Source organism: Mus caroli, chromosome 3, assembly GCF_900094665.2.
Source record: "Mus caroli chromosome 3, CAROLI_EIJ_v1.1, whole genome shotgun sequence".
NCBI classification, from domain to species: Eukaryota; Metazoa; Chordata; class Mammalia; order Rodentia; family Muridae; genus Mus; species Mus caroli.
This window is the reverse complement of record NC_034572.1, coordinates 103,138,055-103,152,822: the sequence shown is the minus strand read 5'-3', so window position 1 is coordinate 103,152,822 and position 14,768 is coordinate 103,138,055. Positions and strand designations below refer to the sequence as shown.

The window sequence follows — 14,768 nt, the reverse complement described above, 5'->3', positions numbered from 1 at the left end:
ATATATTTTCCCTTAATTATCTCAAGGAAAAAACCCCACTGTGTAGAGGAAGAGAGTGCACATGTAACCCAATAAGCAAGAGAAGAGACGCGTTAACAGCTGGCTGTGTGGTGAGTATATGAATGTCTATTTTTGGAATTGTCTTCATATTTGGAATTCCCAAGTAAAATGCTAAAAGTAAAAAAATACATCCAAGTGACAAGCCATTTTTCTTTTCTTATTTTTCTTTTCTTATTTGTTATTTCCACATTGATTTCTAAGGCTAGTTCTTTCAGATTTTCCAAAATGAACAGTTTCTACAGCTTTCAGACTTACAATTCAATGCATGTTATCAAATCGAATCCAAGCAAGCGGGAGTCTCTCTCCACAACAGAGCCATGATACAAGGTGACAGTCAAATCTAGATCTCGGGGTTTTACAAACTCCCCCAAATAGGGAGACAAGCGATGCCTGCAAAAGAATATTGTTAAGTTAGAGACACTGGCAAATGCCCGACTTAGCAACCTTGGGGCTGATTACAGCTCAGTGGCAAACGAGGGCTTACCCAGCTAAACGAGGAGAGGCCCTGAAACTCAAAATCCTGCTGGGGTGGATCTGGAGTTACCATGATCCCCAACATCACGGAAAAAAAAAAAAAAAAGAAAAGGAATTCTGACAGCTACAGCTATAGAACCCAAATTATCACCTTTTGCCTACACTGATGTGACTCTAACTTGGCCTATTTTTCTCTTCTTGTACTAAACACTAGGCCATCGGGCAACTTCCTTCCACAGTGGGAAGTTAGGCAGGATGAACAAGATCTTAACGTTCAACGTGGTTCTCACTGTGATGCTTTGCCTCTCTTTGGATCAGAGATATTTTGGCTCTCTGCTCTTTAGAAGAGCAGGTCTCAAAATGATCTAGAAATCTAACATGTATCAGAGAGTAGAAAGGGGAGTGTGGTGTGAAGGGACCAAGCACATGCAGGCTTTACAGTCCTCCCTCAGAATGACACAGTCGAGAGACCTAACCCACACCTTAGAGACAGGCTTTAAACCAGGCATGGTAGCACACGGCAAATTTAAAATAAGGGCATCCTGCACTATATCATAATAGCATGTCTGGAGAGAGAGAGAGAGAGAGAGAGAGAGAGAGAGAGAGAGAGAGAGAGAACTTATTATAGAAAAGACCCAATGACCTATGACTATACCTCATTTCTCCATAGCTCTACTACCACTCTGGGGACCAGGCTTCCAACACAAGCACTTGGGGAGACAAACCCCATCCAAACCATAGTACTAGAAGTATTACCCATTTGAATGCAATTTTTCTTCATTGATATCTACCCCAACAAGCAGTTGAATGCATGGGTAGATTTTTAGCAGCTTTAGGAGCTTGGTATCGCCACATCCCAGGTCGGCAACCTATAGATGAGACACAGCATCATTTGCAAGACATTCATAGCCAGAAAGGTGTGAGCTTTTAAAACAGGGGGCGGGGGGGGGGAGTGTGAAGTGCTAGAATAAGGAGCCAAGTTCAGATCCCCAGCACCTATCTAAAGTCAGGTGACAGTATGTGCCTGTAATCCTACCTACAGCCTGGCCAAATCTGACATATCCAGGGTCAGTGAGAAACCTATCTCAAAAACATACCTAATTTGTGATAGAGGAAGACACTGTTAACCTTTTTGGGACCTCCATCCACGTGTGTGTGTGTGTGTGTGTGTGTGTGTGTGTGTGTGTGTGTGTGTGTCCTGCCTCCCTGGGAGACTGTGTATCAGTAGTGAAAACATAAAGTTATTATGTGGAAGGATGATACAGAGTTATTCCTAATCAGAACAGTTGCTACTTTCTATATCTGACACAAGGAAGATAAAAGGCATGGTAGTCTTCTGCCTATAACCCTAGCACTGGGGATGCTGAGACACAAAATTATGTTTGAAGGCAGCTAGGATATGAGACCCTGCCTTAGGGGGTCCAGGGAAGTCCAGTTTTCCCATTCAGAATCACATGTTGGGCTGGAGTTGTAATTAGATTGCTAAAGTGCCTGCCTAGCATGCCTGAAGCCCTGGGTCCCGTTCCCAGCTCCCAGTGAACCAGGAGTGATAGCACAGACCCATAAACCTAGCACGCGGCAAAAGGAGAGGCAGGGAGACGAGGAGTTCAAAGTTACCCTCAGCTACAAAGCACGAGTCATAAGTTGAGTCTTTTTTTTTTTGGTTTGTTGCTTTTGGTTTGGTTTGTTTTAGATAGGATCTCAATGTGTACTCCTTACTGGCCTGGAACTCACTTTGCAGACCAGGCTGACCTCAAACTCACAGCAATCCTCCTGCCTCTGCCTGAGTGTGTTGAAACTACAGGTCTGTGGCACCATGCCCAGCACAGGTTGGAGTTTTAACATCATGCGTCAGAAACAAAGCTTGCTTAAAAAAAAAAAAAACCTCTGCTTGCTGAAACTCTGTTTCCATTCCTTTCTTATATAGAGTAATTTAATTTCTTTTTTTTTTAAGGAACACAGATCATTTTATTAAAATATACCAATAAATTCATACAATATTTAAAATGAGAGCAGCAATGTAACATCAAGGAAGGATCAAGCTTTACAAAAAGCTAATGTACAGAACTAACAATGGTATTGTGAAAAGTGGAGACTCCTCTCCTGCCAGTGGAAAGGTACAGGTCTTCCCTTCTTGGTACAACTTGGAGAAGCAGCATCAAGGTAATTTCCATTTTCCCAGGTGACCTATTATTTAGTGTCCATAAACCTCCAAACTTCAACGTGTGTGAGGACACCAAAAGTGGGGTGATGGTGATGATAATAAAGGCATCAAGAATTTCTATTTAACAACCGTAATCTTCCTTATGTATACAAGTATACTTTTACAGGTCATCTGTTCACCTATGGAGCACAGGCCTTTGGGAGAGAACAATAAGCTCTCTTAGACACCTCAACTAGTTTGCTTTAGAACATATATATGCCATTCTCTTACATTAGTTTTTATCTTCAATGACATATGAAAGATCTAAAATCAAATTGGCTGTCTCTACAGCCGCCTGTAGGCCACTCAGCTTGGCAGTGAAGCAGTCCACAGTCAGGTTACTGGCTGAGCCCAAAGCTGCCTGTGGAAGGCAGGTTTGTGGTGCAAAAGGATGAAAAGTGCTTCTTAAGACAGACCAGTTGAGCTCTTCTTGGCTGTTGTACAAACCACAGCCACACCGTGACAGCGTATCTGACCAGTTACCAACAGAGGCAGAATCTGCTTGACAGGACCAAAGGTGTCCATACTTCATGTCAATGAGGATTTCACCACCATCATGTTCCAAAGAGCCAGCAACGGACTCCAGAGCACTGCAAAATGCTTCAGCAGCAACATGCAGCTTTGCCTGAGAACACCCATCATCTCTGACAATAGCTTCTGCCTTGTGATGAACCTTGTGTCTGACATATGCAGCCAAGTGTGTTTCTGTACAGCCACCTCCCAATAAAACCCATGGTTCCTTGATTGTTAACTGCAAGACGTGCATTGCTGTTTGACATGTGAGCTTCAGCTCCTCCCAGGCAGTGTCATTTCTGCTGCAGAGAAGCAAGCTGCAGACAGTGGCCTCATTAGGAAGAAGATGGAAAAAATGTTTGGAGCCAAATCTTGCAGAGCACACATCTTTCACACTTCCATAAATAGTAGAAACTATTGGGTTTAGAGAACCAATAGGCGTTGCTCCTGTCACTTTGCTTAGAGATTCCATCAGAGTCACTCCAACTCTGTCGATGGCAATAATGTGATGCTCACCGAGGAACTGTTTCAAAGATGGGTGTATTACTTTTTGGCACAGGACAAGGTCTACATGATCAGTGACTAGTTGCCTTCCTAGATTAAGCAACTGCTCTAAAACTGCATTCTCAAGGGACACTTGGTGATGGACCACCACCGTTCCTTCTCCAGCATTAGAAAAATCTCCAGATAAAGATGTACAGAAGAGTGCCACCCTAAGGTCACTTGACTTTTGAGTGGGTAATAACCTCCTTAGTTGAACTTCTGATGCTTCAATGAGTAATCCAGGTAATACAGTAGAATCTGTAACTCTTTGGCCCTTTAAGGGAACAATTATACTCCTCCCTAAAACCATTCGTTCTTCTGTACTTTCTGGAATTCTAAGTAAAAAAGCTTTCAAAATCAAAGCACCTACGTGATCTCTTTCCTTTCTGGAGAGCATACAGGCTGGTTTGCTTGTTAAGATACTGTGTACCAAGCTGAGAAAGGTATGTGTACTTCTGAAGTCAACTGGGATTCGACAACTACAGGCTTCAGACTTGAGATAACTGGTACAGAGACTCAAGAGGTATTTATTTAATTTAATAGCAGTTGCGGGTGTCAAATCTAGTCTTTGAATATTTTCAATCAAGTTGCAGCACAGAATGGCTGTGAATAAGCCGCAGTCACTGAAGCAGGACGCGTGATTCTGCACGGATGACGTTAGGACTTTTAATACGGGATGGATGACTGAAAGGTTTCGAAGCAGGGCTGAGGATGTGAGGTTGTGCACACACAACCTCCCAATCCATTGTGTAGCTGCTTCAGCCTCCCTGAAGGGCCATAGCATGAGGCTATGACTCCTTTCAAGACAGAAAGTGTGGACCTGACTTTCTCACTTGTCAATGGTTCAGTTTTACACAACGATGGCTTCTTAGCTTCTAACCGAGATATCCTGCTTCAGGTGTAACTTGTGAAGGCAGCTTCAGTTTGTTCATATGGTTTTCATTTTATTGCACTGTCATGTGTTTGAACATTAAAGACCTCCAGGTATGAGTCTGCACATGCAGCATTACCAGCTACAAAATCAAGTGGTTTCAGACAATAACCAGCATAGATTAATTTAATGACATTAATAATCCAAAGTCTTTATTTTGCTTCATTCTTCAACACTCTTTTGTCTGTCTCTGGCCTCAGACCTCACAGACTCTTTTGCAACTCTCTGTATAAAGTATGTTCCAAGATGGACGCCTATGAAAGTCACCCCAGCCACAAGAAGCCAGTTCTTTCTAATCCAACTGGGCTTTTTCATTTCTTCTTTTATTATCAAGTTCACATTCAAAGTTGCTTCTTTCTGAAAACTGCAAGCCTGCTACTTCTCCTAGGATTGGCTCTTTGATGGACTTGCAAGTCCCAGACTATCCAGCTCAGTGGTATCGTCCTTAGGAACTTGGAAGACAGGGCTGCTTTTGATTCTGTGCCACCCCAAATGTATGAACCCGATTAACGGTACCATAACCATCAGAACTTTGTACTCTCTCCAGAGGTTCTGAAAGCTCATAGTCTGTTGACATCAGCACACCTGCCCACCAGCAGCTGCACCTCTAGGTCAGGCCGCCTTCACCACCAGAAGCCAGAAACCGCGCTTCGAGTAATTTAATTTCTTAATTCCTTCTTTATGTTTGTTTATGTATTAATTTATTTATTGAGACAGGGTCTCCTATGGTCTAATCTGACCTCAAACTTGATATGTAGCCAGAGCTGACCTTGAATTTCTAATCCTTTTGCCTCTACAACCTAAGTTCTAAAAGTCCTAGGTTTATTGGCTTAAACCATTGCACCAAGATACTGGACATGGAACACGGGGCTTTGTGCATGCTAGGCCAGCAGTCTACAAGCTGGGCTACATCTCCAGTCCCAATTTCTCAAATTGTTTAAGAAAACAATCACACTGAGCCATGTGAAATTCCATATTGAACTCTGAGCTACCAAAAATAAGTCACTTCAGACTCTTCAAGTGACCAGATTTGCTTAAAAGGCCACCAAGGCAGGTGTGTGAACATTTGCAAACTAGGAGTATACCTAAAGAAAGTCTGTGAGAGAAGGCCGCTTAACCCAGTCCTCCACACTGGGAAGCGAAAGAACCCTTCACCTTACTGGAATCTGATCTACAGCCACACCAGGCTCATTAGCATAATCACCAGGTACTTTATCTATGAAACTACGACTTTGTTCCAAAGTTGATGGACAGGCTCATTATCATCTGACCTGCTGCAACTTTGATTGGGCAGTTTTTGCTTTTGAGTTAGAATCCCACTGTGTAGCTCAGGCTGGCCTCAAAACTCCAGCACTTAAGCAAACCTCCTGCTTCAGCCTGCAACCTTAAAGTTCACCTGGGGTTAGACATGTGTGCCACCCTGGCCCACTTACCATCTAATATGTAAAGAACCACAGTACCTCTGGCCACAATATTGCAATACTGCCTGATATTCCAATAGAATATTCCAGAAATATGGAATCTATAACATTAAAACCAACTTCAAAAAACAAGACTTGCCTCACATTTAAATTTTAGCAAAGAGGTCTGGAGAAGTGGTTCAGAAGTTAGTAATGCTGTCTGCTCTTTCAGAGGACCCAGGTTCAGTTCCCAGCATCCATACAAGGTAGCACATAGTACCAGGGTATCTAATGTCTTCTGGCACACGAACATACAAACAGACACACACAGACAGATTTGGTTGGTTTATTTGGTTTGGTTTGGTTTGGTTTTTGGAGACAGGGTTTCTCTGTGTAGCCCTGGCTGACCTAGAATTCTATGGACCAGGCTGGCCTCGAACTCAGAGATCCACCTGCCTCTGCCTCTTGAGTTCTGGGATTAAAGATATACACCACCACGCAAGGCTTCAAATAAACCTTTTTTTTTTTTTCAAAGAAAAAAAAAAAACTTGGAGCTTCTATGGCAGACCCCATTCCGCGCTCCAGACATCTGGGCACCTTCCCTGCCAGAGGAGAGGCGTCTGCCCGGCCAGGAAAGCCATTGCCGGAACATCTGCCGGAGACATCTTGGTTCCCGGATCCTGCCAAGACTAGTCTGCACAGGTGAGAGTGTGGACTACAGAAGCAAACAGCTTCTGGGTCAGGCAGGAGCCACAGAGCTTCTAAGGCAAGCCCCACTTCAGGCTCCAGACATCCGGGCACCTTCCCTGCCAGAGGAGGGGTGTCCACCGAGCCTGAGAGGCCATTACCAGAACATCTGCTGGAGACATCTTGGTTCCCGGATCCTGCCGAAACTAGTCTGCACAGGCTCCAGACATCCAGGCACCTTCCCTGCCAGAGGAGAGGTGTTCAACCCGCCGGGGAGGGCTTTGGCGGAGCATCTGTGGGAGCCATCTTCCTTCCCGGTTCCCGCCTAGACTAGTCTGCACAGGTGAGAGTATGGACTACAGAAGCTAACAGCTTCTGGGACAGGACCAGTTTCAGGCCCTCATCTTCTGCCAGGAGGCAAATCCAATCGACAGATATCTGTGCACCTTCTCTGCAAGAGGAGAGCTTGCCTGCAGAGAGTGTTCTATCCATTGAAACTCAGGAGAGAGCTAGTCTCCTATGTCTGCTGGTAGAGGCTAACAGAATCACAAAAGGAACAAGCTCTAACCAGAGAAAACTATAACAACTGACTCCAGAGATTACCAGATGACAAAAGGCAGACGTAAGAATCTTACTAACAGAAACCAAGACCACTCACTGTCATCAGAACCCAGCACTCCCACCTCAGCTAGTCCTGGGTACCCCAACACACACGAAAAGCTAGACCCGGATTTAAAGGCATATCTCATGATGACGGTAGAGGACATCAAGAGGGACTTTAATAACTCACTTAAAGAAATACAGGAGAACACTGCTAAAGAGTTACAAGTCCTTGAAGAAAAAGTGGAAAACACATCCAAACAGGTGATGGAAATGAACAAAACCATACTAGACCTAAAAAGGGAAGTGGACACAATAAAGAAAACCCAAAGTGAGGCAACGATGGAGATAGAAACCCTAGGAAAGAAATCTGGAACCATAGATGCNCTGATATAGCTGTCTCTTGTGAGACTATGCCGGGGCCTAGCAAATACAGAAGTGGATGCTCACAGTCAGCTATTGGATAGATTACAGGGCCCCCAATGGAGGAGCTGGAGGAAGTACCCAGGGAGCTGGGGGGATCTGCAACCCTATAGGTGGAACAACAATATGAACTAACCAGTACCCCCCCCCACCCCAGAGCTCCTGTCTCTGGCTGCATATGAATCAGAAGATGACCTGGTCGGCAATCAGTGGATAGAGAGGCCCATTGGTCGTGCAGACTTTATATGCCTCAGTACAGGGGAACTCCAGGGCCAAGAAGTGGGAGTGGGTGGGTGGGGGTGTGGGTGTGGGAGGGTGTGTGGGACTTTTGGGATAGCATTGGAAATGTAAATGAAATAAATACCCAATAATAAAAAAAAAACTTATGGGAACTCTTTTTAATATTGGTCATTTCTATTGCTTACCACACTACATATATGGAGGTCAGAGGACCTGTGGAAATCAGTTTGCTCAGCTTCTACCAGGAGGATCCTGGGGATTTGAACTCGGGTCATAAGACTTGGCAACAAATGCCTGTACTGGCTGAGCCATCTCACCTGCTAGCAAGGTGATTTCCACCTGAGCTCTGAGCACCCTGTACAGGGCTAAAGAGACTCATCTACACTTCATGTTCCAGGAAAGGGGTCACTGCAGAGAACGGCCTTCCTCCATTAAGACTCAGGTAAGACTGTGTTTCCACTCCCAGCCTCAATGTTGAAAATTACTATTTGTTCCCAAAATTCCCCATAACCACACTTTCCTAAAACTTCTCTCCAACCCCCACCCCCCTCATGCCACTGAACCTTGCCTCCCCAAACTGAAGAAATAGTTTTTCCTCAATGATCCTTCCCAACCAGACTGGGAAATGCCTGGAGCCCCACTACTGTCAGGGGAAAGAATAAGGCTAAAATGGAAAGCAAGAAAGCAAGATCACTCTAGCCAGACCTTATATACAAAACAGTCTGGTTGGACGGGGTGTCCAGCAGGTGTCCTGGCAAACTCTGTAGTCACAAACTCGGGAGGGAGAGGCTGGAGAGTGGAGTCGGAGCCAGTGTGAGCCATAAGACCCTGTACCCAAAAATACATAACCATAACTAAGCTGCCCTCAATGTTAAAAATGCCGTTGCTGGCCCTTGGGATTATTATAATGACTTTCCCAATTTGTGACTTTGTTCATGTCTCCACGGTTTAAAAAATAAATTAAAAAAAAAAAAACCTCCTTAACTCTGAAACACGTGGAGCTCCTCCTGCCTTAAGGTTTTCTCCCTATTGCAATAACCATTTTGAAGTTTCTCCTGCTGGGCACACCAGTAGTCTATGCTTGGAGAAGTTGAGGCAAGAGGATTGCTTGAGCCTATAAGGTAGAAGTCAGACTATGCAACCTACAAAACCACGTGTCTTTTTCTTTCTTTCTGACAGTTTTCTACTTGTATACAGGGTACTATAATCATATCCAACACCCCAAATCATTCAGGCTGGGAAAGTCGCTAGTCAGCTTGCCTAGCACACCAGAGCCCTTGTTTGTAATCCCAAATACTTGGGTGAGAGGTGAGGGGGCGGGTATCTTACAGTATATTTGATAAACCACTTTAATAGGGGCAGTCTTAACAGTTTAATAATAATAATAATAATTACCTTCTTGGGTTCATGGCGATCCACTAAATCTCTAACAAACTGATACCGTTGTTTGTATAATGGTGGTTTGAACCGAATTACTTTCTCTGGACAAACTTCTTTAAAATTGCCACCAACCACACTATTGCACTGCAAGATTTTAAACAACAACACAAAGGTCTCAATCACACGTGACTTTAGACAGAAGAAGAAAGCAAAAGGATCAATCTGGGCAGCAGCAGCTCAGACTTAAGGCTGCTGAGCAGTGCCGCCTTGCAGTGTGCGCTAAGTGGGCGTTCCTGCTGCCTGTAGGTAAACGTCAGGGACCTCTTTACTTTGTAAACTGCCAAGGACGGTGGTCTAGACAGACCAAAGACTACGAAACCAACTCTCTCAACCTCCCAGGCTTCGCTCAAACTACTGAGGTCTCTTCTCTAGCAGGCTTTGATCTGAGTCTGGATCCCAGTCTTGGGACTGCATGGGCCAGTTTTAGCAAGAATTCTAATTGGTTTCCCACCTTCATGTTTCTTCCTCATTTCTAAGCACTCACCCTATCTTCCCATACACTACTCCTTGCCTGCATCTCTATCTGTGTATCTCCATCTTCAGCTGTCCTCACTTTACTGACCCAGAGTTAAGCCCCACTGTTCTTGTGGCAACTGTCCTAAATCACAATACCCCCCTTTTTTTTTTCCTTCAGCAGATCTAAGAGAAAAAGAAATGTAAGATGTGCCTGCAATAGCTGTCCCTACTATTCCTACAAGGACTATAAAGGACTAAACCAAGACAAACCTGAATCTAGAGTAACGATATCCAATAAAAGCAAATTGCACGTGGGGCTTGGATGTAGATTAGTGGCAGACCACTTGTCTTCCATGCGTGTGGCACTGGCCTCCATCCCCAGCGATACAATAAAATACACCCCGCACATGCAACCAAGCCCCAGTCTCCTCTCCCCCTCTCTTGAGCTATGCTGGAGACTGAACCCAGAGTTTCACACTTGTTAATGCTAAAACTAATCAAGGTAAAGCTCAGTTCCTTGCTCAGTTGCACTAGCCAAATGTCAAGTGCCCAGATGCTACACGGCAAGGAGATTCAGCCTTGCTCACCAAGCATGGTCCCTCAACGAGTATAACATCTTCCTGGAAACTTAGAAATGCAAAGCCTTGGGTTTCAACGGATCTCAGATAAGACTCTACACTTGAAACTTCCTAGGTAAAGAAAAGGAAAAATAAAATCTCCAGATGACCCATTTGCACTTTAGAGATATATTTTTAAGAAACTAACAACTGTGGTTTTACTTTCTATGCATCAAATGTGGGTATTTCACTGATGTCAATGTTATTTAGTTCAACACCCTGGGGAGAGATGCAAGGACCTAATAGGATGGCCTGTCATTTCTCCATAGTACACCCCTCTAAGACCCATGTGGGTGGGTAAGGAGGGTAGCATTTACCGGTATGTTTTCTGCCATTTCCATTTTGTTTCCGACTTCTATTGTGACAAAAAAAAATAAGAATAATGCAGATTTATCCTCTGGGCTCTGTATCAGAATCAGCGGCAACTCAGCTGTAAACGCCAAGTAATCCCTTTTCACACGAGATGCCTGGAAGAAACGATGGCCCAGATGAAAGGGGTAGGCATTCTGCCGCCTTTTCTCCTCTGTTAACACTTGCCCACAGAGTTCTCCCGGCAACTATTGAGATACTGACGGCGGGTTCTAAAACCATGCAACTGAGCAAAGTGTGATAATACTCATGTATTAACCATTACTAGTTCAGTGTGATTCACGCTATTGCTAAGATCCTCGGCCTTGTGTTATGGATGCTGCTCGGTTGGTAGAATGCTTACACAGCAAGCCTGAAGCATATCAGCTCTCCCCAACACCGCATAAAACCAGACTCTGGTGCTCGGCAGTAACTCAGCACAGGGAAGGGTGGAGAGTCAGAAGTTCAACATCATTCTCAAAATCTCAACCTCATCCATTGTGCTTTCAGAAACTTCTCAAACATGGTCAAACGAATCCGGGGTGCAGTGGATGCCCCTAATAAGCCAATGACGCTGCAACACGGACCCAATTCACTCGCTCGGACTTGAATGTTGTTACTCTATCACACAAGTTCCTATCAACTAGAACTTAATCTCAAGTAAACAAGAGGTCAACTACCAGCTTTTCAGGGGTTTCCTGGTGTGTGTTATGAACCTCAGCTGGGGGGTTGGGGTGCAGGGGGTAACTAGGGATGTTAGTTTCCATCTCCAGTCCTCATCAACCCCCAGCATCACTCACCCACCGGCAAGAAGCAAATCCATCCCGGAAAGCAAGCCACTCAGACAAAGCTCCGCCCAGAACCGTGTGGCTGCGGGCCCCGCCCCTGACGCCCCCCGACGCCCCCCGACGCCCCCGCGACGCCCGCGCAGCCGCGCTGCTGCTCCACCCGTGCTCCGCACCTGGCTGGCCGCACCTGGCCGCTGGCTGGCCCTGCGCCTCGCGCCTGCGCTCTGCACCCTCAGGGTCCTCGCTGGGCGTGCGAAGCCCGGCCATGCTCCGGCCCCATGCCTCCCGGCTGCCGCCTCCAGGGTGTCGGTTTTGGGTCATTTAACGGCCGCTGTGGCGCATGCCCTGAAGACATTTTCCCACCGATCTTCCGAACCCTGGGGAGGACCACGACCCTCAGCCCCACAGCATCCCAGACCCTCGCGCTGCGGCGACCTGCCCCTGCGGCGACTGTTGGATGCGACCCAGACTGGCGGCCAGACTGCGTGCTCGGTGGCTGTTAGGTCCGTGGCGTCCCGGGTGCGAGGCTCCTCGTGCGCGGAAGAGACGTGAACGTCGTCCGGGCCAATGGCAGGCCACAGAAGGGGCAGGTGGGCTCAGCGCGAGCCTGCTGGCCCAGAATGGCACGAGGGCCTTTTACGCTCTGAACTTTTTTTTTTTTAACCATATACACTTTAAGGGCTGTCTGATCTTAGAAAATGTGTAGTGTTTCCTTTCCGTCAATTTTACACTTGCTGTATGCAACCGAAGAAGCACCTGAGATGGGAGTGGGAGAAAAGAGGGGACGGGGAAGGAACCTGCTTTAAAAGCAAAACCTGAGCCAACTGGGCACATTCCTGTAATCCGATCATAGTGGGGAGGTTGGGGCAGAATCAGGAATTCAGAGTCACAGTGTTGAAGGCCGGCTTAGTCAGCATGTCAGCATAAGACCCTTGTCTTAAATATTCATTCATTCATTTATTCCAAAACTTGTGTTTACCATAAATAATCTGGACATGGTAATGCATGCCTTTAAGTGTCAGCGCTTGGTGTTAGGTTCAGAAATGTAAGAAAAGCTTCCAGTACTAAAGAATGCTGGTCTACACTTGCCTCTAAGAGAAAAAAAAAAGCCACAAATGAAATAGTAAATATTCAAACATTCACTGGCTACTCTGTGCAAAAGCATAATGCTGATAGGCTGATAGTTACCGCGTAGTACAAAGATAAATTGCATCTCGTTTCCAATACTTGAGAGTCTAGAGCTTATGGAAAAAAAAAATGTGTGTAACTCTGGCTTTTGAGATAGGATCGTGTATAATTACAGTTTGAGAGTTTCCTGTTGGCTTTGCACACATGCAGTTCAAAGTGACTTTATTAAAGGGGTGTATAAGACGACATAAATGCACTTCTAGGTACTAAAAATAAAAACCTAAAAGAAGATGGCCTCTGCACTAGGGAGGTGTGCTGGATAATGGCGGTGTCAACTTGACACAATCTAGACTCCACAGAGCATTCTTCCTATGGTAGGGAATTGTCTTGATTCCCCCAATTGTGATGGAAAGACCTGCCCAGTGTGGGTGGTGCTCCTCCCTGCCTTCAGCGAGGGAGAAGGACAGAGCGCTGAGGCAAGCCTTTACTCTGCCTCCTGACTGAATGCCACGTGACCAGCTGTTTCAAGTTCCAGCTCCTGTGACTTCCCCAAGGGGTGGGGTGGGGTGGGGTTAGGAGGAGGATTGAAACCTGGAACTTTGACCCAGAATAATCCCTTCCTCCCCTCCCCCAATCACTTGTGTCGGGGTATTTTATCACAATGAGATAACAGCAGTAAGGCCCATCCATTAAGGAAAAATTAGTTCCTCTGGCCTTCTCCAGGTGGACACCTAATGTTCCCTTTGGTCAACCCATCTGGCCATGGAAGGGACCACCTCTCCAGAAATGTCTCCCCCAGAAGGATCATATAGTGAAGGACTGGTGTTGCTATTGAGAAAAAACTAGATGTGGGGGAGGGGAGGTTAATGACCCATTAATGAACTTATAGTTGAATTTGATGAATAAGCTGAGGTGGGTACTAATTGGGAGAAATAATGCACTGGAGATGACGCTCTCCCTCTCTGCTTTCTGGTTTTCTGGGGGTGAGCAGGCTCCTTTACAACATCGCTCTGTTGTCATAACATCCAACCTTCCCTCAGGCACAACGCAATGAGACCATCAGAACTTGGGTTGACACCTCTGAATCATAAACCTAGATTCCTACTTTATTTTATCTCTGATGTTTTCTTTTTACAACAGACAGGTCCAGGATTTTTGCTGGTTGACCCGTTTATGGATATAAGTTCCTCATGACCAATTTCCTCTCCAAACTTGCCTAGTTCCCCCTCACTTGGACCCCTGTGATGCTCAGAGCTGGGTCCCCAAGCCTGAAAATCATCTGTCCGTCCACTCTGCCCATCCCAAATCTGAACAATCACCAAATTGCACGTGTCAGGCTGTGGGTGGCATCTGTTCCTGTCCATGACCAGCCCCTTAGTGTAGCCATTTCTTTAATGGAGCCTCTGGCATCGGACCGCACCTTCCTCACCATACAGTGAGTCCTGGTGACATGGAGATCAGGTTGAGTTTGAAGTCAAGTAAATTAACCTCAAGTACTGTTTTTACTTTTACTCACTCGGTAACCTTTCAAAATGTCTTTTGAAAAAAAAAAAATGATAACGAGCTGCATGAGGTAGAATACCACTTTCATCCCAGCACTGAGAGACAGGTGACTCTCTGAGTACCAGGACAGCAAGTACCCAGACTAAGCCAGAACAGCCTAAGGCCTAGCATTGGGGCTTTGATAAATGTCACAGAGATGTGCTAATGGGGAGCTAGAAGCCAGCGTGAGCTGAGCCCAGGTGTTGTTTAGGACATGGGCGGTGGCACTGACTTTTTGGAGTGTTTGGGAAATGGGACCTAACATCACCCTGGTTCCAGGCAAAAGTAAACTGTAGTTGTTTATGCCATCTATTCTGGGAGGATTTGTTACAGCAGTCTGAGCAGACTACTTACGATGTAATATTTAAAACTAGA

At 45.6% G+C, this 14,768-nt stretch overlaps 1 protein-coding gene and 1 pseudogene across 4 annotated transcripts in view; both read right to left on the bottom strand.

Moving 5' to 3' along the window:
- Nucleotides 1–12,262, bottom strand: part of Henmt1 (HEN methyltransferase 1) — a 22,614-nt gene extending 10,352 nt beyond the window's left edge. The window contains exons 1-5 of one of the 3 annotated variants that reach the window (XM_021158785.1): nucleotides 11,897–12,262; nucleotides 10,905–11,054; nucleotides 9,470–9,598; nucleotides 1,291–1,403; nucleotides 316–450 (exon numbers count right to left, since the gene is read on the bottom strand). In XM_021158785.1, the coding sequence (XP_021014444.1) occupies nucleotides 316–450; nucleotides 1,291–1,403; nucleotides 9,470–9,598; nucleotides 10,905–10,928 (401 nt within the window). In that variant the 5' untranslated portion in view covers nucleotides 10,929–11,054; nucleotides 11,897–12,262. Of the gene's footprint in view, nucleotides 1–315; nucleotides 451–1,290; nucleotides 1,404–9,469; nucleotides 9,599–10,904; nucleotides 11,055–11,896 lie in introns of those variants that run through there. The other 2 variants (XM_021158786.1, XR_002377579.1) reach the window with 2 other exon arrangements.
- Nucleotides 2,488–5,369, bottom strand: LOC110291573 (annotated as a pseudogene). Its single transcript, XR_002377580.1, has one exon. The product of XR_002377580.1 is annotated as an McKusick-Kaufman/Bardet-Biedl syndromes putative chaperonin pseudogene (transcript).
- Nucleotides 12,263–14,768: the final 2,506 nt, after the last annotated feature.